The sequence below is a fragment of the Vanellus vanellus genome, assembly GCF_965231255.1.
Source record: "Vanellus vanellus genome assembly, chromosome: 6".
NCBI classification, from domain to species: domain Eukaryota; kingdom Metazoa; phylum Chordata; class Aves; order Charadriiformes; family Charadriidae; genus Vanellus; species Vanellus vanellus.
In genome coordinates, this window is record NC_138911.1 from 29,816,541 (window position 1) to 29,844,117 (window position 27,577).

The 27,577-nt window shown below is 49.5% G+C and overlaps 2 protein-coding genes across 2 annotated transcripts in view; both read left to right on the forward strand.

Moving 5' to 3' along the window:
• TYRO3 (TYRO3 protein tyrosine kinase) overlaps positions 1 to 5,868 on the forward strand; it is a gene marked incomplete at its 5' end in the record, with an annotated part of 43,739 nt that extends 37,871 nt beyond the window's left edge. The window contains 2 exons of the mRNA XM_082485201.1: positions 391 to 527; positions 3,424 to 5,868. Coding sequence (XP_082341327.1) covers positions 391 to 527; positions 3,424 to 3,799 — 513 coding nt within the window. The 3' untranslated portion in view covers positions 3,800 to 5,868. The remainder of the gene's footprint in view (positions 1 to 390; positions 528 to 3,423) is intronic.
• A 13,510-nt stretch (positions 5,869 to 19,378) lies between these two features.
• MGA (MAX dimerization protein MGA) overlaps positions 19,379 to 27,577 on the forward strand; it is a 66,449-nt gene continuing 58,250 nt past the window's right edge. Inside the window, exon 1 of the mRNA XM_082484742.1 lies at positions 19,379 to 19,453. The gene's annotated coding sequence lies outside the window, so the exon portion shown is untranslated. The remainder of the gene's footprint in view (positions 19,454 to 27,577) is intronic.

A 27,577-nucleotide genomic window follows, 5' to 3' on the forward strand; every position in this document is an offset into this window, starting at 1 on the left:
AACTGATTTGTGACCCCCAAACCAAAATCTTCTTGTAGGTGGAAACCACAAAACTAATAGCACATACCTTAAAGAACCACGAGTCGGAGATGCTTGGGAGAGGCTGGCAGGTGGAAGACAGCAGTAGCTCCCAAATCTTCACCTGCTCCACTGCAGGCTGGGGCCAGGCAGGGCCTTCAGCTGCTTCCCAAGATGGTGTGTCAGGATCAGCAGCATCTGATGGGTCATTTCTTTGTTTTCTAGCTAAAGTTTGGATAGTCCTTGCATCATAGCTGCTCACAAGGCACTACCCTGGACTGGGAGGGTCGGCACCATCTGAGCATACTGAAGCCCCACCCCAGCAATCGGGGAACTGTCTGTTCACTTCTTCTGTGTGCTGTTCCCTTTCAGTGGGCGTTCGGGGTGACCATGTGGGAGATTGTGACCCGAGGGCAAACCCCTTATGCTGGCATTGAGAATGCAGAAATCTACAACTACCTCATTAGCGGGAACAGGCTGAAGCAGCCACCGGAGTGCCTGGAAGATGTGTGAGTACCTCCTCACCCTGTGATTCCTTGAGAAGTTTGGCTCACTGGAAGGTAACAGGGGCAGCTGGCTGGGATGCTGATCTGAATTTATCCACTTCCCAGTACACAGAGGCATTCACTAGAAAGTCTCTGGGTTAGCTACCAGATACTCTCTGCTGGCAGAGCTTCCTGGAACCTGTGGTAGCTACACGAGCAGCTAACTTGGCTCAAAGGTTTGAACAGTGTCATCATTAGCAGCTCTTGGCTTTGTGGAAGCTATAACTGTGTTTCCAGAAACTCACTGCTCCCTAGGTTCTCAGGCCAGCATCTGAGAAATGAGATGAGTTTCATGGCACACCCTGAAGGCTGAATAGAAAAGCAGTCTAGCAAGACTATGAGGAAACTGGATTGCAGAGGCAGTGGCCTGCGTGTGTCTTTCAAAGCTGGGCCCAGTTTTCAAAATTGGATCTACTACTCACAGAAATAGCAGGATGAAAGAGAAGAGGGCAGATAAGAGGATCTAAGGTTCTGTAGATCAGTGTCCCACCTTAAACTACAGGTGGTAACAAAACTGGGCCAATCTTGCAGATACTGGTTTCAGAGATTTTCAGACTTGCGGAAAGGACTCAGGCAGCCCAATAGGGAGCAGGCAGCCACATACTGCAGCCTGTGCTCTTGCCTTAGTCCTGTGGTCAAGGGACCAGTCTTGGCCAGCAGGTTACATGAAATGTTTGCTGAGGAACCCTTGCTGCATGGGTGGTGGCTGGAGTTTCCTGGAGTCCACACGTGGGGCTGAGGTCCCCCAGGGAGTGTCACCATAACTTCTCCCAGGGTAAAAGCTTGCCTAGTCCAGACAAGGTGAAATCATTTCACTGAGTGCTCAAGCAAGTCTCTGTTTTCCCTGTCCTGCCCAAAGCGAGACAACTATGAACACTAACTTCAGTGCCCTTTTCAAGCTGTTCCTTGTGTGTAAAATGGACAACATGAAGTCCTCTTTCCTCCTGCTGTGATAGTGGATTATTTCGTGTGGTTTCCTTTCTCCAGCCTTTTTTCCACATAGGGAATAATCTGTACTCTTGTTATTAAAGCTGTACATGTCTATCTTCTCAGCAGTTCATTGTAATTGTTCCTGAGTTTAAATGAAAACATCGTTATACCACTGCTTAAATTCATTATATGTCTGCATTTTGACTGCTGTGAGTAGCTTTGGTTCCAAATTGGGGAGCTTATGGCCATAGGTTGTTATAGATGCCAAGAGTAGAAAAGAGATTCAAAAAGCTTCTAGGCATTGAAGAAAAATTCATCAAAAACTACTAAAAAGGTACAACCTCCATTTCAAGAGGCTCTTGAGCTACAGGTTCTCAGGAGACCTGAGAGAATACACCAGAAATCTCACTACACGCTGACCCTCAGTTTATGTGCTTTCCCCAAGCGTCTGCTCCTGGCCACTGTCAGAGGCGGGGTACTGGGGCAAATGAACTTTTGGGCTAATTGAGTACAGCCAGTAGTTTTCTAGCTTTCTTTCAAATTAATTTCTGCTGTTTGCCAGAGACAGTAAAAGAAAGTATTTAATTTTTTGCTACAGAATAGAAAGTTTCTCTTTTACCTGGAGCATTTAGAGTTATTTCTACTGTCTGTGAGGGACGTAAATCAGGATTAAGACAACTGAACCATAGAAGCTTTCTGTAAAACTAGTGTGAGATCAAAAACAGTCTTGTAAAGCTGATAGCAAGCAAGGGACACAGAAAGTAAAATAAAAGCCATCATGAAATGCTTTATTTCCCAGTAAAGGCCATATCAGATTTTTTCCATTTACAAGTTTAACTGAGGTTCATTTGTCTGCGGTGTTTTTCACTGCCAGTACTGTGCTTTGTTCCCGTTCCCTGCAGAACTGGCAACAATAACGCCATAGGAATGCAGCTGCCAGTCTTGTGGGTGATGCACAGAGAGGAGGAGGACAATGGCTCTGGCCGCGCTCCAGCCCAGTGGGCTCCGGCGGGAGGCCTAGCCGGCGGGAGGCCAGCCAGCACAGGCACTGAGCTGCAAAGGTGGCCACTGGGGAGCAGAGCTCCTTGCCCCTTGTCTGAGCACAGGCCATCGGAGCCAGTGACAGTATCCTCACACTGGCCCTGGGTCAACCAGAGCTGATGTGGCCGGCGTTTGACTGCAAGAGAAACACGGCAGGACGGGGCCTGAGGCTGGTGATGGCGCTGAACACATCTTCTGTGTAGGGGTGGTGCCTTTGTAGCAGAAAGGCCGTTTCAGCATCCCTCTTCCAGCAGTGAAGCTGTTGACCATTCCTCTGCAGCCCTCTAAACAAACCCACTGTGCCTTTTTCCAGTCCCACTGGCAACCTGTGGGGCAGCAATAGCAGCACACCTCCATTACGCTGGGAGCGCTGAGTTAAGACAGTGTCAAAAAAGAGTATTCTGGAAATAACTTGCACCTCCCACAGTTGGACCTCTGTTTTCTTTCTTCCTGTGTTTTATCTGCTCTTGAACTAGAATTTGGAGGGATGGCTTCAGCCGCAGCAGAGGTTGTCAGGATGCCTTTTGTGAATAAATTCGAAAGCTATTACTAAGTGATGTCACACTCAAAGTCCTATTCTAGCTTTCCAGAGACAGTGGAAAAAGGTTTTTACCAAGAAGTTCAGCATCCTTTGACAGGGCTTTTGGGTTTTTTGGTACTGCCTAAATAATTATTTTGACCAACATGAGAATGCCTTTGAAAATGGGAAGGAACAAGGAATTAGATCCATAATGGCTGCCCACGTGCTGTCACCTGTACAAGGCCAAAGCTGATAGGTTTTCAGGAAAGTGTCTGTGCTTTTTAAGCTCCACTGCACAGAGCCCCTCTTCAGAGGTGCAGGGGGTGGCTGCTCTGCTTCTCAGTGCTCTTGTCTCCCTCTATTTTGCAGCTATGATCTCATGTGCAGATGTTGGCATCCTGAGCCCAAGCTACGCCCCAGCTTTGCAGTGCTCCGGTCTCAGCTGGAAATGATTCGGGGCAGGATGTCCATACTTTCTTCCAGTCAAGATCCTCTCTACGTCAACATTGGGAAGGACAAAGAGATGTCTGCGAGTGACCCTGCCCTACATGCCTCCTTTGGAAACACGGACGGTGAAGAGACTGTTGCTGGGGCAGCTGCTGCTGTCACAAGTGACTATCGCTACATCATGAGCCCCTTGTGCCTTGGAGATGATGCTGAGGGTGAAAGGCATCCAGATGGGCAGGAAGGGGAGGACAAAAGCCTTCTGTATGAGCTGGAGACAGAAGGAGAGAAAAGTTGTTAGCCTGTACATAGCAGTGACACTGCTTCCCTGGGATGGGATGTGTGCAGCCACAGTGCCGTATCGCCTGGGGCTCTGATGCCAGATCTGGAATGGCTTTGAACAGCACTGGCCAGACCTCTTGGGCAGCTTTTGAAGCTTTCACCATCTGTGTGGGCTGCAGTGGCAGATGGCTTGGAAGGATCGCAACCCTGACAACCCCTTAGATTTGGGGGAGGGGGGCAATAGGGTTACAGGTTGATCACATCCTGCTGAGAGGAGTTCAAAGCTAAGGTGGGCAGTCAGAGTCTATGCTCTTCTCCTTCTCACTGACTGCTGGAGCAGAGCTGTATACACCTTCTGTTCAGTCAATGCTTGCTCTTGTGTAGATGTTGTCTTCGATCCTGGCTGCGTGACTTCGGGACTGGTACCTCTGAAAACAGTAGTGGGTATTTACGCTGTCATTCAAGACAAGAGGGCAAAATGCCCCTTGTGTTCACGCAGCAGTACTGCTTAGACTTGTTGCCTACCTCAGTGGTTCTCAAACTGACCTGCGGATCTTGTTCTGCCCAGCACTGAATTTGAACATCTGGCTTATTTCATGCAGTGACACTTGCTGCTGCCTCAGTCCAGGGCTCTTTTAAGAGTTTCAGACGTTTTGGTGAGCGATGAAATTGGAAAAAATGAAAACCCAGCATCCTTCTTCACCCCACATACCTCTTTTATGTCTTTCTTTTTCTTCTGTTTGATGCCAGTTCAGGCCTGACCAGACTTTCAGCTGGCATTAAAATGCAAAGAGAGGGAGAGCAGCTGGCATGTGTGAGGACAAAATCCAACTTCAAAGGGATGGAAAGGAAACAGTGCAGAGAGGACTTAACAGCAGTATGGGGAAACAGTGCTAATTAACGCTAAGTGTTGCCCTCCAGGAGAGGAAGGAGACAGCATAGCTACAGAATGGCAGACTTGCTTCAGTTTCAGCGGGAGCAGGACTCAGCATTTGCTTTAAAATAGGATTCGTTTAGTCTTTAACAGTCCTATGACTTTTTCAAATAACCAAGTTCTGTAGCTGCTGTAGTGAAGGTGTGAAATTGGTTTTGGGAAGGTGTGTGAGTTGCAAGGAAGGAATGAACTGGGAGATCTCTTTCTGAAGAGAGAGTCCTCATGATAAAAAAGCTTGAGAACCACTGGCCTTTCTACTGAGGTCTTCTGGCATGCTGTAAAAGTCACATCAGAACATAGACTAGTATTACTGCAGCATTCCAGACAGGGCAAAATTAATGCTTTTGCCCTTCGGGTTTTGTTTTGTTTTCCAATCAGCATGTCCTACTCACTATAACTGCAAGCGCTTGTGTGGTTTTTAATGATTTAATATTTTACTGTAAATCAGCATTTGTTTTGTGCAGTGGTTCCCAGCAAGGAAGTGCAGTTACATCTTATGCTACTTATCCTAAATATTTGCTAGATCTTAATTTATTTTATTTCCAACGCGCTGAAAACTCGGCAGTATCACAAGACTTAGGATTCCACATTGCTCTTCCTCAGAAACTAATTCCACAAATGTCATCATTTGCTGAGTTGGCAAAGGTGGGACCAATAAGTCAAACGAGATTGCAGACTTGATATCAGAACTCTCCACCTTTCGATGCCCCATATTTGCTTATTGTAAGGTTTGGGGCTAACTACAAAATTCGGGTCCAGTTTCAGCCCGTAATGAGAACACTTTTGAGGGAAGGGGACTTTCAGCCTGGGGTGTGGGCATGGGTCCTTTCTGTAAAGTTTCACACTGAACAGCAACGTCCTACAGATGGCTCCCGAAGTTCAGTACAGTTTCTCAGTTGCAGATACAAATTGCACCGTCTTATACCCCAGGCAGTACAGTTTTCTCTTCATCTAGCTGGAATGCTGTAAAAGCAGGTGAGAAGATAACACCTAACAAGCGGTAACAAAAACCTGTGTGGTGCACGTTTTCAGTGAGGTCAGAAGGCTATGCTCCCTGCAGCTGCCTGGGAAGCGCAGATGTACATATAGACTCTCACTTTGGGAAGCATGTCTTTACTTTTTATGCATTTTTTAATAATAAAACATGTACTGTGTCTGAGTCCCAGCCTTTTATCTGTGGCAGAGTTTGTGATGATTCTGACTTACTGGGTGGGGTCATAGCGAATGTGTCAGCCCCAGCTGAAAGCCGTCTTTCTCCCTTCACCAAGCACAGGACAAAGCACAGGACAGGAGGCAAAGGACATGTTTGACCTGCACAGGCTGCAGTTACTCTGCGTTGCTCCAACCTTGAGGCTGTGAAGGCCGAAATCTGATGGGCGCAGGCCAGTGGTTCCACAAAGAGACGGGCTCTGTGGCCACCGCTGTGCAGGAATCTGGAGACAAGCCCTTACTGGGATGTGCTGCATCCTACCTGGGAATGCGAAACCTCTGCACCAGTTCTTCCCTGAAAACTGTTGCCACCCATCCAACTGCTGGCAGTGCTCTTTATGGAAGAGAGTTTTGGAGGCGGTGGGTAGAATTCAGCTGCTGAGTCAAATGTTCCAAGCGCAACATAAAAGAGCTCCTGGATTTCCAGCTCGCAGACAAGAAAAGGTGTACCTCACACTTTTATTCTTCATCAGCAAACAGCACGTTGCACGCCCTCTGCCTGCCAGCTCACACAGAGAGGAAGAGTGATTGTAAACCGTACGCGCACTCACCCCCCATCTGCAATGCAGGAAAAATGACTTCCGAAGCACAAAGCGGCTGATTTAGTTAAGATTTTAAGGTTCCGTTGCCCAGTGATGTCCCTTGAATCTGGTTCAAATGATGATTTAATCTTTTTGCACACAAGCCTGGTCAGACCAGGTACAAATGAGGCTGTGTTGTGGGTGGGAGAAGTGACACCAGAAGAAGAGCTAGTGAGAAAAGAGGGAGGGAAGGAGATTTTGAAATGGGGACAGATGGGATGAGCTGTGAAGACAGCAAACAAGGGAGTGGGAAAGCAGAGATGGGGAATTTTACATATGAAATCCCAGAACAGAGAAGGCATTGCTCCAGCTGGGACCAGGCAGGGGTCTGAGGCAGGGGCTGGCTTTGTGTTTTGGTAAAGAATGAGATGGTCTGGTCCAGCACAAGTGCCCTGCAGTCTGTTGCTCCTCAATCATGAAGAGGCTGTATGCAACTGGCCTGGCTCTGCGTCGGCTTCATGACAGCCCTGTAACCCTGACCCCAAGGAAACTTTAGCCTAAAAGTTCTGATTTAGCCACTGGTCTGGCACACTGGTTTCCTAACTAAACCAAAGATTTCCCCCACAACCACTTTTTTTTTCCCTCTGCCCTAGGAGAAGAGTGCAGTCCCCCCCATCCTCCCAAGCAGCAGACCTTGCCCCATTCCCAGCGGTGGGACAGCCAAGGGGCACTGCACATCTCTGCCGAAGCAACCTCTGTCCCACACTGGTAAGCCTGGCCGCACTCCTTCATCCACACCTTCCTGAAGATGGGATAGGGTCTCCTCCTTTCTAACACAGGCTCAAGCCACTTGGGGCAGTTACCAGCTCAGTTGTGAGGCAGCATGACCCCATGGTGCCTCAACGGCACAGCAGAAGCACACAGCACCATCTGTGTCGCGTAGGGGTAGTTAATCCACGAGGAGAGATGCCTCAGTCAGCTCCAGTGGCAGACCTGAGTGATGTGCCCCAGACCACGGGCTGTGCTGGCAGCTCAGCCTGCAGATACAGGGATGCTCCAGCCCGATCCAATACCTGCATGGCATGGGGAATAGCAAGCTCAGGGCTGATGGCTCGGCAGGTGCCTGCAGTGTGTGGATAAACCTCGGAGCTAAGGCACACCAACCCTGGGACCTTCCACCTTCCTTCTTGACCTGTGTTTTGAGGGAAGTTTTGCAGTCTTGACTCACTAAAAACCCTCCCTGAAGCAAAATGCAATTAATTTTGTGTAAAAGTTTGAGCCTGGCTGACCAGAGAAAGGAACAGTGTTTGCACATACATATTTTTCTGATCCACATTCTGTTTTGCTGGCACTATTCATTTTCCCCTAATGCCCAGACAGCCACCAGTTTTTGCAGATTCCCATATTTTCTACCGGGGATTTCTGTGAGGGACCCACATAAACAGTCCTAATTTTATACTGAGTCGTTATTTTAACACCCATCATGCTCCTTTACAATAGCAAGTTGTTCTATGAACAGTTGAAGTGAAGGAAGCCTGGTCTCCTGTGGATTTGCATCCCACAGGTGACTGCAAGCCCCGGGCACAGCTTGCCCCTAGTTAAGGTACTTACAAGAGCTTTTCCCTTGATGGAGTCTCTGGTGTCCAGTACAAAGTCACCGAATTTCCACTGATGTGGCACTAACAGGGTCTGCCACATGCAGCCTGTTTTCAGAAAACTTGTAGGAACTTAATTATCCTTCAGACCTCCATCTTGCCGTCACATTTGGCTGAAATGAAGCAGTGGATTCAAAAGCTATTAGGGCCAACACGTGCAGCTGATGATCAGAAAGCCTTGTTACCATGGGAAACCAAGCTAAAAATCAATTACTTAGTCCAAGAAGAGAAAAGACTGACGGACATGGGTTTTGATTGCATTTGCTCTGTCGTATAAAAGGAACTCAGCGTCAGTATGAATCAGACCTCAGTCACTGCACTGAGGTCTAGTGACAAAACAAATATGATCAGCTCCTCACTTACTAATTACTCTGTGGATCCTCCAACTCGAGGCATGCCAAGCCCATTCATTCCAAAATGCGGGTAGGCTGGCGAAATGGAACATCTTTTGGTCACATTGACAATAGGACCGAAATTAGGAGCTGGGTGTTTCAGCAGCACGGTCACTGGCTCCCGCTGAGCCCAGCTTTCCAGGCGGTCGCTCCGATGAGCCATCAGTCGCAGCCTGGAAAGTATCTGAACAGCTTTTGTTTCCTCCAGTTTCTTTTCACTGGCTTAAAATAGAACTGAAAGAAACAGTTGACCTCAGGAAATGGATGGCACTTGTTGATTTAAGATTTGTTGAGTTCAGTAGGGATTTAACGGGACAGGACTAGTTTCCAGAAGAGTCTTTATAGGAGCTGGCTCTTGCCAGCCCGCGGTGTGAGGAAGCAGGAATTCGTGAAAAGGAAAGAGGGTTTGCATGTATAAACGGTCTAATTGGGAATGTAAGATATTGCACTACATGCTGATAAACACATCGCCAGTAAAGGTGACAAAAAGAGGGAGCGGAGAGAAATGGTGGGGCCCTGGAGAGAGGCACGCTCTGTGCACTGCAACGTGGCAATTAGTGCAGCCAATTCAGAAGGTCTCTGCTTTCTTAGTTAATATATAAAACAACCATCCAGGCTGCTACCCTGTCATTACCCGAGCTGCGTGGGAGATGATGGCTGCTGCCTCTTTACTTCTGCTGCACCAACGAATGCCTCTGCAACAACCACTTTTGCTGGTGTGGCACAGGTGTTAGCTGGAGCAGAGCCCTTTGGTCACTCGCTGCTGCCTCTCCTTGTTTCTTCTTATTAAATTACCTTAAAAGAAGCTAAAAAACCCCAAGGTCCACGTTGCTGGGTGATGTAAAGCAGCATGCCTGCACTATCATCAGGTAAGGTTCAGACCTAATTAATGCGTTTCCTGGTATTATTTGACTACGTTATCCCTCCTCTTGCACAAAGATACAGAAAGAGAAACAGGAGCAGAAATATTTTGCAGGCTTGCAGCTGGGCGAACGATTTGCGACTGAGCTTTAACAGCCCTTCAGTGCCTGTGAACCTTGTACCCGAGCTGCAGGGCGTGAGGGCAAAGGAAGATGCGGACTTGGGGGTTATGCAAGGGGACCCAAACTGCACCCCCGGAACGAAGCAGGCACTTAGCTGTTTCCAGAACCCCTGGTACTAAAAAACCCTGTGTCAAATCCCGACTTCAAGGCTTGGCGTTAACTCAGCATCTGGGGCAGTTTAAGACCCATCTCCCCAGTATTTGTTTGCTCCCCCTCTGCTGGAATTTGGGATCCTGGCGGCTGGGGACAGCCATGTTGGCACTGCTGAAGGTAGCGAAGACAGCAGACGATGCACAGAAAAGGGATGAAGCACAGGCACATGTTTCTACCAGCACTGCTGTGGGGGTGGAAATCTCCGGCAGAGCAAACAGCCGGTGACTTCTCGCACTCCCTCCCCCCAGTCTGATTCACTCCAGCGTGTCTGCCAACACTCCCAATTACGCCGAGGCGCTTCCATTGAAGCTGGTAAGCTGGGCTGTACCCGAGGCAACGATTGGGCTCCCTGTGTGAAATATTTGCCATATTTTCCACCTATTGAAGAAATCGCTCTGGGTCACCACTGAAATTGCTGAGGGTTGCTGCCCTGCCAGCAGGCCAACGTTTTCTGCAGGCATCATCAGGCAAGGATCCAAATGAGAGGAGCTGAACCTATTTATAGCAGAAAATAACATGGCTTGGTATTTCTCCTTTTTCTCTCTTAATATACTCCAGGAAATATTGCCAGTCGCCCGAGCTCTGTCAAGCTGTAGGTAGGGGGCTGCAGTGCTGTAACTGAAGGCAACAGTTGGCCCAGGAGGACTTTATTTGGGGATTTATGCTCTCGCATTCGACTGTCATTGTGTCAGCGGAGCAGACCTTATCCCAGAGGCCTTCTGCACCACGGGCCTGACTCACCCATTGCTGATACTGGTGTAAATCAGTGAAAAAAGCACTGAGATCATCAAAGGTTGGTTCCCTAGCAAGAAAACAACACAACTGAGAGAAGGATGTAGTCTGTAATCTGGAAATGCACCCAGCCTGTCTTTATACCGTGCCCTGACCTCTCCTGGGTAAAGATGATTTGCTGGGACGACATCAGTTTTCCTCCTCGTGCCTGTTCAGCCGCTGAAGCATTATTTAGCACCGCTGAGCCCTGATCCCACAGCAGGGGCAATGCACAGCAGTTCACGGAAGTCCAGGGGATGATGCCGTCACAAGGCTGGCAAGAGTTCAACATCGTGCTTTACAGCTTGCCTGTTTCTAGACTAATTTCTATTGGCATCAGAAATCTGTGAATGTAGAAAATCTGCACTTGCCTTCGTTCCAGGAAGGCTCTAGACGTTCATGAGAAAAAGTTAATGGATTTATTTTCTCAGTAAACATCTTACAAATGGTCTGGGCAACAGAGCATTGCTGACAGTGAGCTTGGCAAATAAAGCAAAAGATGTTCTTAGCTCAAAATTAGTGCGAGTGCGGGTAAAAACCAAAAGAAGACAAGGCTTTCTGTGCTCTTCCTGTGCATTAGCAGGGTGAGGTGTATCTCTCTTCCCCCCACAAATCTCTTTTCCTGGACCTGCTATCGCAGGTGGAAGCAAAGTGCTGCCTTGTTTTCACCAGGTGTGGTGGAAGGGCACAATGTACCTTTCCCTCGGTGCAGATGAATGCACGGACAATGGCGACTGTCTGGTTTCTTCCCACTTGAGCTTTTGCTTGCCTGGAGGATGTTGGAAGCAGGAGCTGAACTGGCTGTGCCAGCACTGGCAGTGGGATCCTTCCTGAGGTGCACAGAAATGCCCCAGGGCAGCCTGAAGTGGTGAGGTTTTACCCTGTGGATATTTGGGATCAAATTCAGTTTTGGCCCCCCAGGGCCAGCTGCAGAGGGCCAGCCAGGAAGCTGGCGTCAGCTGCTTCAGCGGAGAGTCGGGAAAGCTCAGAGAGGGCAGTGATGGGATAATGTGCCCATGGGGGACATTTTTGTCCTCTGCAGCACAACGTTTGTGTCTCAGAAATGCCGGCCTTCTCTCCTACAGTAGGAATCAGAGTTGCTCTACGGACTTGGCTGAGAACAGACTTTGTCCTGTTTTTTAAAATCCCTCACATTGCATTGTTTACATTCTTCAGAAATGCGGCCATAAAGGTGGTTGAACATGGGCCCTTCAGAAAGCCATTCATTTAATGACCTGCAGGTCTATAAGGGAAGCCCTTCACCATTGGCCAGAAGGTCCTGTTTCCCCCACAGCTCTCCTTCCAGCCTGCCTTCCTGCCTGTCCGGCCACAAAAACCTATTTCGCATCCTGCAAATGCAAATTCAACACCTCGGCCACATTCTCATCCATGTCCCTGCCCCAAGTCAGACAGCCAGCAGCCATCCTGCTGGGCTTGGGGCAGCCCCAGCACCAATGGCAGCCCCTGAGCCCCAGCAGCATTTCCACCTGTGAAGATGGTGTGTGTGCCTGGCTGGATTCTTTGCCTTGCTGACAAATTCAAAACCTCTTCCACCATGCCACTGAACTGTCCTGGGGGTCTGAGGCAGCAGGCACGCTCCCCTGGCTGGCCTCGGTGCTCCACTCTGCTTAGCAGTCTTGCTGGTGAACAGTGAAGAGTAATCCTGCTTAGGTTTCTGAATATATATTTTAACGTGATTCAGCTGTCAAGAGGGAGTAGCAGATTGCTGAGAGAGAGAAAATTCTGGTCTCTGGCTCCACAAAGTCTGAAAGTTGGGTGATTTTCTTGGCCAGACTTGCTTCTGCTCAGTTACACCTATTGACTCCTGCAAAACTACAGGAAGCAACTGGAATGAGAGTTTGGCCCCAAACTAGTAATTTTTGCTTTTGCATTGACATTCGGCATGCAAAACCTGTTGAGATTTCTGGATGTACAGTTAGGGAGTTCCCTTGTGAAGCCAACAGTGAAACAGGCTTAGGACAGATGCAGAAACACCTTTGACAAGTGCCAGCTCTCAGTCCATGCAGAGTTTGTTGGATGTTTGCTCCCGAGGGTGCTTATGCAGTTTTGCAACGTGGTTATATTGTTTATCAGCAGCATCTATGGGGAAAGTGCTTGGCATATTTGATGGTTGCATTGTCTGTGCCACTTTGTAATTTCTCTGGATACATTTCGGTGAAATACATAATGTGAGAGCACCGGCTTTAAGTGGACACCTTAGTGTGTCATTGCTTTGGATAAGGATGCGGCTTTCATAGTGAATGTCTTGTTGGTCCCTCCTCACCACACATTGAGGAGTTTTGGCTGAAGCCCCGCTGGGAGATGCGCCGTGGGAATGCACCTACTGCTCACAGGATGCCAAAGGGCCGCTGGTTTCCAGGCCTGGAGAGGAGCTGGACTGCAGCAACAATCCCTGCCCCAAACGGGTACAGCACAAGCAGCGGGTTGCTAGCGCCAACTGATTTGGTCCATGAATACACTCTGGCTGCACTACTCACTGATGCAAAGGTAGCTTTTGAGCAAGTTTCCCTGCCTCGGGCGAGACGGTGTGGGCTGCTGCTCTGCTGCTGGGTGTCTAAGCTGGTCTCTGGGTTACACACCTGCCTCAGGAGCTTTATTTTTCCTTTGCATCAGCCTCTGGGGTAGGACATGGGTGGCAGCTGAGCAGGCAGGTGCTTAGGGCAGTGAGTTGCTTTGGGTGGCAAAATTGCCTGTCCCACTGCTTAGCTCTGCCAGGACAGTGCTGCTGAGGCTGGGAGACAGGGGAGGGTAGAGGGGGCTCCCATGCACAAGGGGGATGGCTGATGCCTTGGGGTCCCCCTGCCTACTGTTGGCTGCTCACACACCCTTGGGGACAGCAAAAATTTTGCAAATGTGCTGGAGCCTCTAGATAGCCCGGTCTGAAGATGGTTCTGGACATGGACCTGTTGGAGCGGGTCCAGAGGAGGGCCACGAAGATGATCAGAGGGCTGGAGCACCCCTCCTATGAAGACAGGATGAGAGCTGGGGTTGGTCAGCCTGGAGAAGAGAAGGCTCTGGGGAGACCTTATTGCAGCCTTCCGGTATCTGAAGGGGGCTTACAGGAGAGCTGAGGAAGGACTTTTTCCAAGGGCATGTAGTGATAGGACAAGGGAGAATGGCTTCAAACTGGAAGAAGGTAGATTTAGATTAAATATTAGGAAGAAATTTTTCACTCTGAGGGTGATAAGGCATTGGAACACATTGCCCAGGGAAGCTGTGGAAGCTCCATCTCTGGAGGTGTTTAAGGCCAAGCTGGATGGGGCTTTGAGCAACCTGGTCTAGTGGGAGGTGTCCCTGCCCAGGGCAGGGGGGTTGGAACTTGATGGTCTTCAAGGTCCCTTCCAACCTAAACCATTCTATGATTCTATGGTTTCCAACCCATCCAGCAAACTTGGTGCCCTCACTGCTGCCTCTCTGAGTGGTGCCCCAGGCCCTGGCGCCTGCCCCTTCCCTTTCCCTTTCTCCTCTCTCTCCCTTTTCCTTCCTCCCTGTTACACACTGAGGGAGGCCTCCCGCTTTGGGGAAGAGCCAAAGCCTTGGCCTCAGCGTGCTGGCGGGTGGCAGCCCGCGCTGCGGGAGCAGAACTCTGGCCCTCGCAGGAGGGATGAGCTGTGCCCGCTTCATGTCTCCTTGCACCGGTGTAAGGTGGGACGGAGAGGCTGCAGGGCGAGGACATAATCTGTCTTTTAGTGCCATTTAGATCTTTAATATAATTTGTGGCTCTCTAAGCTGCTTTAAATTAGGATGTTGCAGCATGAGAACTGCCGGCTTCACATATCTGAGAAATCGGCAGCGCTTCCAGCTGACAGGGAAATAATTCTAGGAGCCCGCCAGCGGCTTTGGCGCTGACGGGAAGGTCAGCCGGGAGCGCTGGGATCAGGTGCCTCCAAACCGCAGCTGCTTTTGCACCGCTGCCGACAGATGCGTGTCGGGGCTGCTGCAGCCGGTGCTTTCTGCCGGGTCTCCCACTCGTTTGGACCAAGAGCCATCAGCGTTTTGGGTCCCCGCGGTGTCCCCTCGCGAGGGGACCTGTGCACGGAGATACCCCGGGGCGGGATGGAGCCCCCAGCGGCGGCGCACAGCGCCTGGCCCCCTCCCGGGGCGGTGGGGGGTGTGTGGTGTGTGTGCCTTCACCGGGCCGGGGCTGGGGACCCGGCCTCCCTCCGCGGTGTTTGTCAGGATAGGTTTATCCCTCCCACCGCCCTGCCCCTATTTATTAAAAGGTCTCGGGTTTACGCGGTTGCGATAACGATCTGCCCGCGGAGAGCTGCGCCCGCATCCTCCTCCCCCACAGCTCCGGCGGGAGGGAGGGTTAACCCCTCTCTCCCGGGGCCGCCCACCGCAACGGGGAAGGGGCAGCACAAGAACAGCCCCTGCCCCCCCGGGGGGGCGGTGGCTTTTAGCCAGTCGGGCAGGGAAGGGTTGGTTTGGATGTGGTCCCTAAAAAGGGGGGAAAAAGAAGGAAAAAAGACCGGGCTCGGCAAGGCTCACGGCAGCAGAGGACCCAAAGCTCCGGTGAAAGGGAGAGCAGCGCTGGGAGGGTCCTTGGATGTTCCCGGATCCCAAAGGCAGCTTGTGCCCCTTAGGAACTGGCCCACAGCAAGAAAGCCCAGTCTAAGCGTCTCACCACAGATACATTCCCAGGAGGTTTCTGCTTTAAATAAACACGATGTCAGGAGCGAAGTGCAGAGATGCGCGGCAGCCAGCAGCTCCCCTCCTTTGGGTGCTGCGGCACCTCTCCTCTCTCTGGAAAGACAGAGGGTGAGGGGCTAAAGGGCAGTTCTGTCTCTGCTCAGCCTCTTTTGGACTGGGAAGGGCGACTGTTGGGGAATTCAGAGGTCACGACTGTCCCTGGTCCCTGTGTAGGAGAGCTGGGATGGGAAGACCTCCTGTGGAGGAGAGGACTTGGCCATCTTGCAGTCTTTTGTAAAAGAGAAAGCAGGAGCCTGGACTCAGCAGCATGGGCTCTCGCGTGTGTCCAGAGACAGAGGGGTGTCTTCACCACCAACAACTGGTCAGGAAGACAGAAGAAGGAAGGCTACTGGGGCAAGCGATCTGGAGACCTCAGGTGAGCGGCTGGTGGGCTTTCTTACATCGGTGAAACTAAGCCAACAACAAAGGTAGGGGCAGGCCCTCCGCTTTGCCCGCCAGTTTTTCCTTGCAGAATTACTTAGGAAAATCTAGACAGGCCTTCTTCCTAACCTCACTTCTCCAGTCCCAGCAGCTGATCCCTGCCCTCAGGCTTTGGAAAGAAGAGCCTTTCCTGCTGTACAATGACACTGGTACCTGTGCAGCTCTGGTGACAGGCATAAAGGGAAGGTTCAGGCTTAAATCACAATGATGATGCACAAGCGTAACCAAGACAACTGATCTTTTTTAAAACTTTGCCCAATAAAAACAACAGTAGGGAACTCTCGGAAAGCAACCACCACCAGTGAACCCTTTCCATGTATTCAGATAAGAAAGTCCTTATTTGGGATGCAAAATTGTCACTAGAAAGCTAGGAAATGCCAGCCTTCACAATTATCTCAGCAATCTTTATCTGGCTCCCATGTGCGTAATGCTGATTTCATGAAAAATTCACACGTTATTTTCTTCATATGATCCTGACTCATTTGGTGCCTGGAAGTTGCATCCTTAGTTCTGACATTTTGCAGACTTTGAATGATTGATTAAAGCATTTAAATAACATACTTCAAACATAAGGGTGGTGGTTGTTGTTAAACGTAATTATTGTTGTTTAAATGTAATTATTTTTACATTATGACTAATTATAAATGGATATTATTAATGGAAGAAAAAAATTTGTTTATCGGGGTTTAAATTCTGCAGTCATCAGGAATAAACACACCAGGTAATGAGTTTGGCAATAAAATGCCAGCCTTAGGCATAGACCAGATTTAGCGCCGCCCTTTCTCTTTGTATCACACTTCCTTCCTCCCACGAGTTCAGCCCACTCAAAACCTGTATAATTTCTTCCTATAAAAGGATGTGCCTGTTTCTGCTCAGTTTTCATAAGCATATGCCTTTATTTCCTAAATATGTTCCTCAGTGGGAACTCTCCTAATGGGTTTCCAGGCCCATTTTATCACCCTTACTGGGATGGGTAGGAATGGAAGAGCTGAAAAAGCTGGGGAGGAAGCCCACAGTGGGCCATCTGTGCCCAGGAGAGCAGGGAGAAGTGGGACAGTAAGTGAGCGGGAGCCTGTGGGGAGCTGGTGATGGGGAAGAGCAGTGCGGTCCCTAGGCAAACACACCCCTGGAAGAACAGGTACTGCTCTTCCCCCCAGTTTCCCCTTTTAAGGGGTTTATTCAGAAAGGAAAGGAGTGAGAGAGGAGGAATATTCTTTTTCTCACTTACTTAAGCTCCCTGAATCTGTAAGGAACTCTAGCTTCCCAATACCCAGCTTTCAAAAAAACCCCGATCAGCCAACAAACAGGAGACTGTTAAAAAAAAAAAAGCAGACAGAACCAGCAGCAAAGAATTTTTCTGCGAAACCTCACCACCTTATTTGGGCATCTCTGCTTCAAATTACACACACATTTTCAAAACTGAAATTTGTAGGTGAACCTGCGCTGTCAGGGGGGGTAGACTAGATGATCTCCAGAGGTCCCTTACAACCCTGACCACTTTGTGATTCTGTGATTTCCAAATCTGACTTGCATAGGAACGTCTTCAGCAGGGCAGTCATGAGATCTGCCTCTCTCAGATAAAGGATGGGTTTTGCACTTCAGAGACCAAAACAACACTTTTTTTTTTTATTATTTATTTTTAGCCATATCCCACCGTTGGCTCATTTCTCTAATATTCATAAACACCATCAGGTTTCCTTCAAAACTGCTCCAGTCAAAATGTCTTTTTTCCCCCTGAGAAATGACTAGCAATGACCCGCTTCCCCTGCACGTGTTATCTTTGTGCAGAGCCGCAGCATCTTCGACTGCCCTCACATTGCTTCTGTGTTCTTTCCTGGGTTTGCAACATCATTACATTTAATGTCAAATGGTATTTCATTTGTGTGACTTTTCCTCTGCTTGGTCTGTTAACTCAAACGCATCTCCCAGCCTGGAATTGGGCACCGCATCCCTTATAGCAGCAGGAATTTCCCAGAAGGGGGTTGAAACTCGGCCCTCCCTTGATCTGCACGGGAACTCCAAAAAGAGAGGACCCAAACCCACCAGTGTGTACGCAGCTCACACCCAAGCGCTCCCAAACCTTGGCTGCAAGACTGCAAAAGCCCACCAAAGGTTTAGCTTCTGCCCCAGTTAATATGTTTGTAACCTTTGTACATGGATTCTTCAAAAATATTTATCCGATAGGTGAGAGAAGGTATTTTTGAGCTTCTCGGCGATCTGGGAACCACCCACTTAATTCCACTGGAATTCAGTCTCAATTCCAATGGAAGTTCAATTTTGTAAAAGTGCCTAATTAGACACCTCCCTTTTTACATCCCTCGGGGACACCTAAGCCGTATTGTCACAAATTCTCAGTAACGTTACCATGCCTGGGGAATGCCGACTGCTGCCATAATGGAGCTGCCTTTCCAGGCCAAGACCTCCACTGCAGAAATTTCAGCCCAGGGCAGCATCATGATGCCATTTACCTTCACCTTTTGTTTCCATTTCTGTTTTCCATTCCATGTGATCTGCCGATACCCAAGTCAACCTGAAATTATTTTTCAAGCCTGTGCAAGATGTCTCTCCTCCATCGGCACAGTTACCACACTCTGTTGGTTGCAATTGCCACCAAGTTCATCCACCCTCGCCTACCCACGCTGCCTGCAGCTCTGTAGGTTCTGTTTACCTATTAATTTTTTTTTTTCCTTCTGCATTTGTTCCCTTATTTTACCATGGACCAAATATAGACTTTCTGGATGGTAATATCCAGAACTACCTTTTGTGTAAGAGGCACAGGGGTGTTGGATGCATTATTGAACAGGTCCCCATGCCAAAGACTGTACAGCCTTTGTTTGTCAGCAGCTTCCCCGCCAACTCTGTAATTGGCACCACTAATTTAAGCCCTGCGGACGCTCCACCAGCAGGTTTGCCCCCGGGTAGTTCCGCTGGGCGCAGAGCTTTTCTGCGAGCAACGCTGGAAACGCACAGAAACGCTGACAAACGGCGTTTCACAGCACCGCGGGCGTTTGCTTGTGACTCCCAACGAACCCCCGTTTTCCGCCATTTCCAGGCGCCGCTGGGCGGAAGGATGGAGGACAGACGAGGCCGCGGAGGTACCGGCTGCTGCACCGGGGCAGCTTTGCTGCTGCGGGGCCTCGCCACCGCCCGCCCCCCCGCGCGGGAGGCCCCAGGAAGGCGGCGCCAGGCCGGGCGGGCGGCGGCGGCCGAGCAGCGGCCCCCGGGCGCTGTGAGGGGGCTGCCGGCAGCGCTGCAGCCGCGGGAGGAGAGCGCCCACGGGAGGCGACGGCGGGGACCGCAGGGCCGGTCCGGTGGCCGGTCACCCCTCGGCGCCGGCCCGGAGAGGGCAACCGCCCGCCCGCCAACGGCGTACGCGCGCCCCGTGCGGCCCACGCGCGAGCAGCGTGTTTGCCTCGCACACGGGCGGGGGAGGGGCAGGAAGGGCGTGGCCCGGCGGAGGGGAGCGGAACTGCGTCGGCGGGCGGCCCCGGCCAATCAGCAGCGCGCCGCTGGCGGGCGTCGCGAGGCTGCTCCACGGCCGCCGCCGGCTGCGGTTCCCCCCCCCCCCACCCGCGAGCACCGCCCGCCTCCCGGACGGCCGCGCCGGTACCCGCCTTGCGGGGGCGGCCCCGCCGCGGAGGTGGGGTGGGGTGGGGTGGGGGGGGGAAGCGAAAGGAAGGGAGGGGGCAGGAAAAACGGGAGCGGCCCACGTGATGGGCTGCTGCAGCCAATGAGGACGGCAGGAGGTTGCGCGTGGCAGGCGAAGGCCGCGGGAGCCGCGAGCGGGGCGCGTGGGCCGGGGCGTTGCTCGGCGCCGCGTGGAGCCGGCGGCGAGAGGCAGGTAGGAACCGGCTGCCCCCGGGGCGCTGCCCGCTCCCCCCTCCTCACCCCCTCCTTTACCCTCCCCCCCCCCTTCCCCTGCCCCGTTTTTGAAGTTTTATTCGAGGAGGTGGCGTGAGGTGTGCACATCACGTGAATGCGGCGGCCCAATCACACGTGCGCGCTCCCTCCCCTTCGCGTTTGAGGCGAGGGGGCCGCGGGCCCGCCGGGGTGGCCCCAGACGGGAGCGGCGGGCGGGGGGTAGCGGGGGGAGCTTGCCCTCGTTCCTCGGACGGCCCCGTGCCGCTTCCTGCGGGGTCGCGGATGGACGGGGGGCTGGGCAGTGGCTGGCGGTCACCTGATGCGGCGAGGGGGGAGAGGGGGGTTAAAGGGACCGAGCAGCCCCGCGGCTCCGCATCCGGGCTCTCCGGCCGGGAAAGGTCGGGTGAGGCCCGGCCCCGAGCAGCTGCCACCTCCCAGAGCCATCGCGCGCCTGGGGACCGTCCCCCGGTGGGGCGTGGCCAGCGCCACCCGTGAGACGGGGCTGGACTGCCCGCCCCTCGTCCCGCCCCGGCGGGAGAGCCTTTCCTGGGGACCTGCCCTGGTGCCGGGGGACGTGCCCGCCCCTCCGCCGGCTTGGCGCCACAGAAGGGCGGCTTGCGGGGGTGGAGCGGGTTGTGAGGGGAGAGGGTGGCGGCGGCGACTGCGGGGCCCCTCAGCCAGGCGCGCCGGGGGCGGAGCGTAACGGCTCGGCGGAGCGGCCCGAGGGCGGCCGCTGGCCCGCGGCGGCGCGCGTGAGCCTCGGCACGTCGCGTGAGGCGGCCGTTGGTGCCGGGAGGGGGCAGCCCCCCCCCCCCTCCCCCCGCCTCACCCGCCGCCCCGCCGTGCCCGGCCTTGCCCCGCCAAGCGCTCGTTTACCGGGGGCTCGGCTGCGCGCCTGCCGTCATTCTGGTATCTTCCAGCCTTCTCCCCGGCTGAGGCCGAGCGCCGCCGTGGCGAGGACGCGTCAGCGTGGCGCGGGAGGCCGCTTCGTGTGGCGGGGTTTGCCGGCGGGATCGGCCGGCCGGGGGCTGTCGCTGCCGGTCCCGCCGAGGGGAACCGGATAAATAAACAATGGTGCTTTCTTGGAAGGGCGGTGCGGCGCCGGTGGTGGGTTCGGCGGTTGGTGGTAGCCCTCGGTATCCCGGTAGTTGATAAGCAGTTTAAAAGGGGAGTAAAAAATGGTAAGGTGAGCTCAGTCTGTAGTTGGTACGCATGAGGGTTAGTGGCTATTTCATCAACCTGGTTAGATGAGTGGTTTCCAATAATGTGGCTTGAGTTTCTTGCCTAGCTTCTTAGATGTCAAAGCTGACACTGCCTTACTCCTAACACATAGTGGCCGAACTCATGGGTCGTCTTTAATTGCACTTGACGGAGTGGACTAAAGCCCTCAAGATTTGAAGTTGCTCCAGCCTTTGAAAACCAAGGATTGTGTAAACGAGAGAGCAGGCTGATGAATTGGTCTTGCCACTTTAAGGGCTGCAGCACCCTTTCAGTGCCCTCAGGCACAGTTCCTTGAGTCTGTATTGAGAACTGGAAGGGGAGTTGGTTCTGCTTGAAAAATGTTGCCGTAGGTGAGCATTTTTGTAGGCACGTGTGTGTGTTTATGTGTGGAAAAAAGCATAGTTCTTAGGTCTGGTGGAGATGGGCAGCATTCATTCACTTACGTGTTCTGGCAGCAGCTGACTATTAACCTCACCTACTGTTTGCTCAATGTTGGTGCAGATGCTGTTGTGCCTGCCACGCAGGGAAACGTGCAACTGGAGGAAACCAATGTTAGTCCCACTTGTGAATAAAGTTGTTTGGTCACCTATCATAAAAAAAAAAATTGAAATTCTTTCTCTTTGAGCTAATGCCACTTCTTCATTTACACTCAAATCAACTAGATTGCTTCTAGTAGGTGATTGTGTATGTTGACTTTTTAAAACCTAATTTCCAAAGGAATGGGAAGACCAAGACATTCTTTTACAAACACAATGAAATAGATCTCTGCCTAGAGGAGTGAGAAGGAACTGTCATCTAAGAAGAGGCTGTTGTCCATTTGTTGTTTTATAGACAGCAGAGGATCTACTAAAAAATTCAGCACATAGGAAACAGTGACATTAGCTGTGACACCAGCAAGGCTTCCTTGATGTCTTGTCCTTCTATAATTAAGGATGTGGTGTGCTGTGTGTTTTGCTTGGTTTTTTGTATGTGCGTTGTTTTTTGGTGTGTGTGTTTGGTTTTTTTTTAATACTGGGTGAGTAAATATGTGGAGTTGCTCTTTTGTCTCTGCAGAAAGACGGAATGTGCTTTCACTGTTGAATTCTGTCTGCTTTTAGTACCTAGGATAAATCCTTGATATATCTTTTTCTGAACTGGATAAGGAAGAATGCAGTGAGAATGATATGGGTAAGAAGAATAATGAAGGCTTGTCATGAGAAGGAAGCAACCAGAAGAAAGTTTGTTTGTTTTGTTTTAAATCAAGCCCAAAACAGAAAGGCAGTAAGGGATGTGAACAGCACAGAAGACAGAAAATGAATGTGGGAGCCAGATAAAACATATCTACAATAAAAATGTTTGCATTCATTGTTGCAGTTGCTATCTTCAGGAAAAGCCAATTTGGAGAATGACAAGATTGTGACCTAATTACTGTTAAATAAATACTTGTGATGATGGAATTGTGCTCTTTTGCTAACTCTTGCAGTACAGTGCTTTCTGCTAATATGGTGTGGTCTGCCTGACCACAGTGTAAGTCAATAATGAAGATGGTTATAAACCCATCACCAACAGTCTGGTACTTTAATTGGTATTACTTTCCTTTTTACCATAACTTAAAAGGGGAATAGAGGTTCCATGGCAGTTCTAACTTGATGAACCATCAGTGACTCTATAGCAATGAGTATTGCTATAAGACAACATCTGAATGAGTAGGATAGTCCTGAGCTCAGGTGAGGGCTTTTTTTAATTGCTTGAGTTGTTTTGCTGGATTTTCTTATTTTTTTGCTCTCTCTCTTTTTTTTTTTTTTTCCTGTGATGTGGACAAGACCCCCAGCTTGTATGTGATGAACGTTCCTCATGATGGCCATAAAGGGAATGAAATTCATCAAAATGGTGTTACTCCTGCTGATTATGGCTTGTGTCTGCCACTGTTGTGTGGCAAAAAGCATGAAAAATTGCTTTGTTATTTTATTTTGTAATTTTCAGTAGTTGAAATAATAGTGTATTGAACAAAATACAGCAGTCATTGAACGTATGAGTAGTGGACATATCAGCAACTTTCTGATAAAATACGGGAAGTAATGCAATATACCTTATTTTAAATGTTGAAATAATAATATGTTGTATACAGATTAAAAAGTGCAGTTATTTGTATCAAGCACTGGCTTCTGCCCCTCTCACTGGTGGTTCATACTTTATATAAATGGATTGTGTGTTTCCATTTTGTAATCTTAAGTGTTTGGGAAGATTTCTGCATTTCCCCAATGTTCAGGTAACTCTTGGGGGATGGACAATATTGTGCACTGTACATTCCAGGATTAATGCTGGTAAACAAAGCTCCAGCTGCACAGGGGAATGAAAGTTCAGGCTCTTGTGGCAAAGCATTAGTATTTGAGAGGTAAAGCAGGTATTTCCCTCCTCCTTCCCCTGTGCTCCCCTCTGCCCCCTAAAGTGTTTGCCCTGTTCCTCCAATAGAAGCTGTTGCAAGGGTGTAGCTGGCAGTTGATGTAGCACTTTCTGAACGACCACCTATTCGTCCTGCAATAGTCTTGGCTCTGAGTGTTAATAAGTGAATTTGTTTTTAGTATAAAGTAATCAAATGAATTTGGTTTTAGTATAAAGTAATGCTCTGGGCTGAAGTCTGCTGGCCCACAAGCTGTGTCATACTTGCTGTAGGGATAGTGCGCTCAGTGTGCAGCTGGAGCATGTGTTTTAGCATGTTTGCATCGGCAAGAGAACCTAAATCTGGAAAAGCATTTTTCTTGCTCTCTCTCCCCCCTCCCCCCCCGCCCCCCAACAGTCCATTTCTTGTATTAATTTTTTTTTAATTTCAGGTTTTTTAGCTGGATTCTGCCACCACTTACACCTTTAATCTTCTTGACACTGGATTATACTGCCTCGCTATAGCTAAAGGAAGAACATAAGATACTTCTCTATCATAAATAAAATGATGTAAACTTTTTCTTTTAAGGAGATTTGGGCTAGGATTCTGTTGCCTGAGGGCAGGGATCTGGAGCTGTCATAGATGCTGCAAGTTGCTAGTGGCATCTGTGTAGAGCAAACATTCAACTCTGGGAGGCCAGTACTCTTCTGGAGAAGCAGTTGGAGGCTGGGGGGAGCTGGTTATGATATAGAAAATGAGACTAGATACCTTTCTGTAGGCAGTTTAATCCAATATGGAGTTTCAGAATTAACAGACTTTCTTGGGGGATGCTACTGTGTTAATCATTCTCCCAAGTAGCAAAACATTGGCTAAAGAAAGGACGGTTTTGTATTTTAACCCTTTTAGTGTGTACATTGCAGAACACTTCTGACTATAGCATCACTAGATTTTCAGGTCTTTAAATTTTTTTTTTTTAATGGCCAAAACTTGGGACTTTGATTGTCAAGGCTGCCTGGCGGTAGTTAGTAATAAACTTGTAGACCAGGCTCTGCTGACTGACTGCCTCTGTGGGTTTTGATAGCTGTTGTTTTCAGCTCGTGAGTCTAGTTTCAGCTAGTGCTCATTTTTAGCTAGTGAATTTGAGAGCTGAAAGGCTCCTTTATGTGCTAGTAATGCTCCAGTAGTAGTGCCATTCAAAGTATACTGTGTGACAGAAATGTTCTGTCGTGTACCTACTTGTGTAGTAGCGATCTTTGTATTTGAACTGAAAAGGGGATTGCTAACAAAAAATGTGATCTGCACTTCTTTTATGTTTTCCACAGGTTGGCAACTGTACATTCTGTTTAACTATGTCTGCAACATATGTTGCTCTCCTACATACAGATCTTTAGCAAAGCCTGGGCCGTGTGACCCTCCAGCTCCTGATCTGTTACTGAATCTCTTTTTTTTTTTTTTTTTTTGAGACAGTTTAGAAATAAGAGTGGCTGAAGAACACAGTTTTTTGCTACAGCTCCAACTAGCAAAAGCTCTGGACTGCTGTGTGGTGAAAGTTACAGGCTCTGTGTTACTTGTAGTGTGCAGGCTTGAACTGGCGCTTTATGCTTGTAGGCATTACTGAAAGAAGGAATGTGGTTTATTGGATACCAAAATAGTTTGTAAAGACTGCACTTCATACTTTCAAGATGCTGCAAAGCAAGGAATATGTCTGAGAGAAGCATTTAGGGGGAAGAGGGTACTTCTTGGTAGTGGACTTCAGCATTTTAAGTATGACTGTCACTAACACTCGTTAGTATAAGGTAGCTCCCTTTGACCGTGGAGAGCAGTATTCAGTTGGTGCAAACCAGTTCATTTCTGTGCTGCCAACTGGTGTTTAGCACAAACAAGGCCTTAAAACTGGTGTTTGTACTGACCTAAATAGGATTCTATGATTCTATGTAGTTTTTTATTGCAGTACTCCTGTTTCTTGTTAGCTATAACCTGTTCAGAACCAGGTTACTTAAGCTCGTGAGAATCTGTGGTACTGCTGTGACTTCTACTGGTAGATCTGTTCTTGTGACAGACTAGAGGTTCTACTTTTGCTGCAGGCAAGGACTTCTACCTGCATTAGGTAAAATGGTAGCAATCCCTGGCAATGTCACCAATCTCTGCTGTTGCTTCTCTTATCAGTGGAACATGTGGCTTGTGGGCCATGAATGTGGCGCTGTCTGTTATTAATTTCTGGGCAGCTGCTCTTAGTCGTACAAGTGGCCCTCTTGCTGAAGAAAACTGACTTGTTTCTGTATTGTCACTGTTGAGAAACATATTGCTCAATACAAAATAGAGCGTCGATGTATCATGTGACCCTAAAATTTGACAACTGCTGTACCTAATATGTGATTACTGTAGGTATAAAATGACTGTTCCTGATCAATCCTGGACAACATGGCTTAGTTTTTTTAATTGGTGTAATTAATTCTGGTTGGATTTGTTAAGGGGAAGAATACTGTGCTGGATCTGACAGCTTGAGGCTGCTGCAGCTCCGTGCCCCCAGGTGTAACCAGTAGTAAGACTAAAAATGTGTTCCTGGTAGGCACGAGCACATGTATACGTACATATACATGTATACATGTCTGGCCACACAGATCAGGCAGAGATACATATGCTCACAAGCACACAGGCAGCAGCACCTTGTCCTGCTCCCTTCCCTATCTGAGCAGGTTGGAGTTCTGCTAGTGAGAGTGTGTGTTTTTTATATATATACACACATATGTATGTGTATAGATGTGTGCAAGGTAGATTCCCTGCAGCAGCTGTGATTTGATGCTCAGTCTGCCCAGCAGCTGGTTCCTGGATCCCAGTATCCCCATTTGCTGGCTTCTGGATCCTTAAGCCTCCAAGGCCACAGCCCTGCTCCAGGTGCTGGTATGTGCTGTCTCTCTCTCCTGCTGTCTCTTTCTTGGCTGGCTGGGACTGCCGTGATTCCCTGATGTCCAACACCCCTCCTCCCCACATGACCTTGCTCTTTAAAGGCACAGATGTGCATACACACACAGAGCTGGTGGCACTCCCCTGGTCCCTTTGTCGAGCTGCACCCCCCCCCCCCACCCCCCCCCCCCAGTGTTTATAGCTAAACTGGAATGCTTTCTTGATTCTTTTCTTCCCTTTACTTGCCTTTTGCTATATGACATGTGAAGACACTTGGCTGTTAGCCTTGGCTTTTTCTTGCGCAAAGATATTTTGGAAACTTCTGAGAGAGAACCATAATGTGAAGCTGTTGTCAAGAATGACTGAACATGACCCTTAAAAAGGATACCATCTCTGTGTGATGATTTTTATTTTTATTTTTTTTTATCTCCTTACTTCTAATTCCTCTGAACCTTTTTTCTCTCCAAGCCTGCTGTTGCCAGCGTTTGGGTGTCTCCCTTCCACCGTGCCAACCTTATCTAGTATATGGATGTTGTGGTTTAATCCCAGCTGGCAATCAAGTACCACACAGCTGCTTGCTTGCTCCCTCTAGTTGGGAGGGGGGAGGTAATCAGAAGGGTAAATGTAAGAAAACCTGTGGGTTGAAGTAAACATGGTTTAATAGGTAGACCAAGAGCTGCTCACACAAGCAAAGCAAAATAAGGAACTCATTCCCTTCAGCAAGCAGGCATTCAGCCATCTGCAGGAAATCAGGGCTCCATCATGCTTAATGGTTACTTGAGAAGACAAACGCCATAACTCCGAACATCCCCCTCTTCCTCTTCCTTCCCCCAGCTTTTATTGCTGGGGTATGGAATATCTCTTTGGTGAGTTGGGGTCAGCTGTCCCAGCTGTGTCACCTCCCAACTTCTTGTGCACCCCCAGCCTACTTGCTGGTGGGGTGGTTTGAGAAGCAGAAAAGGCCTTGATGCTGTCTAAGTGCTGCTCAGCAATAACTGAAACATCCCTGCGTGACCAACACTGTTGCCACCACAAATCCAAAACATCGCCCCATACCAGCTACTATGAAGAAAATGAACACTATTCCAGCCAAAACCAGCACAATGGGCCTAAAGCTTCCCTTTGGCCTCTGGCCATACCTCTCCTTTATAAACTGCTAGAAGTATCAAAATCACAATCTTACATTCTTTCATATTTGCCAGATTTTGTATTTAAGCAGTACGGCAAATGTGTTTAATCCTCTTTTTTTTTTTTTTTTTTTTTCAGCCTGAGTTCATTCTTGTAGTTAAAAGGGAAAAAATACTTCATGGTCTTCTCTGTACGGATTCACCTATATTACTGTTTGGATGCACATTTTTCAAGTGTCTTATAAGTGTATTTTCTTTAGCTATGTGGTTCTGAGATGATCTCCCACAGCTCCCACAGCATAAATTTCTGTTGTCAAGAAACCTTCAAAGGTGTGCTGGCCTTTGTAATGCTGTTCTTGTTTTGCTCATTTTCTCCATCCTGACAGCAAAGGCACCACTGTGTTAGTTAAACTGAGGAGCTGCCTGGGTGGAGTTACAGCCTGTGGTAGGCGGCAGTCAGTACAGAATTCTGGTCTACTGGTGACTCTGGGCC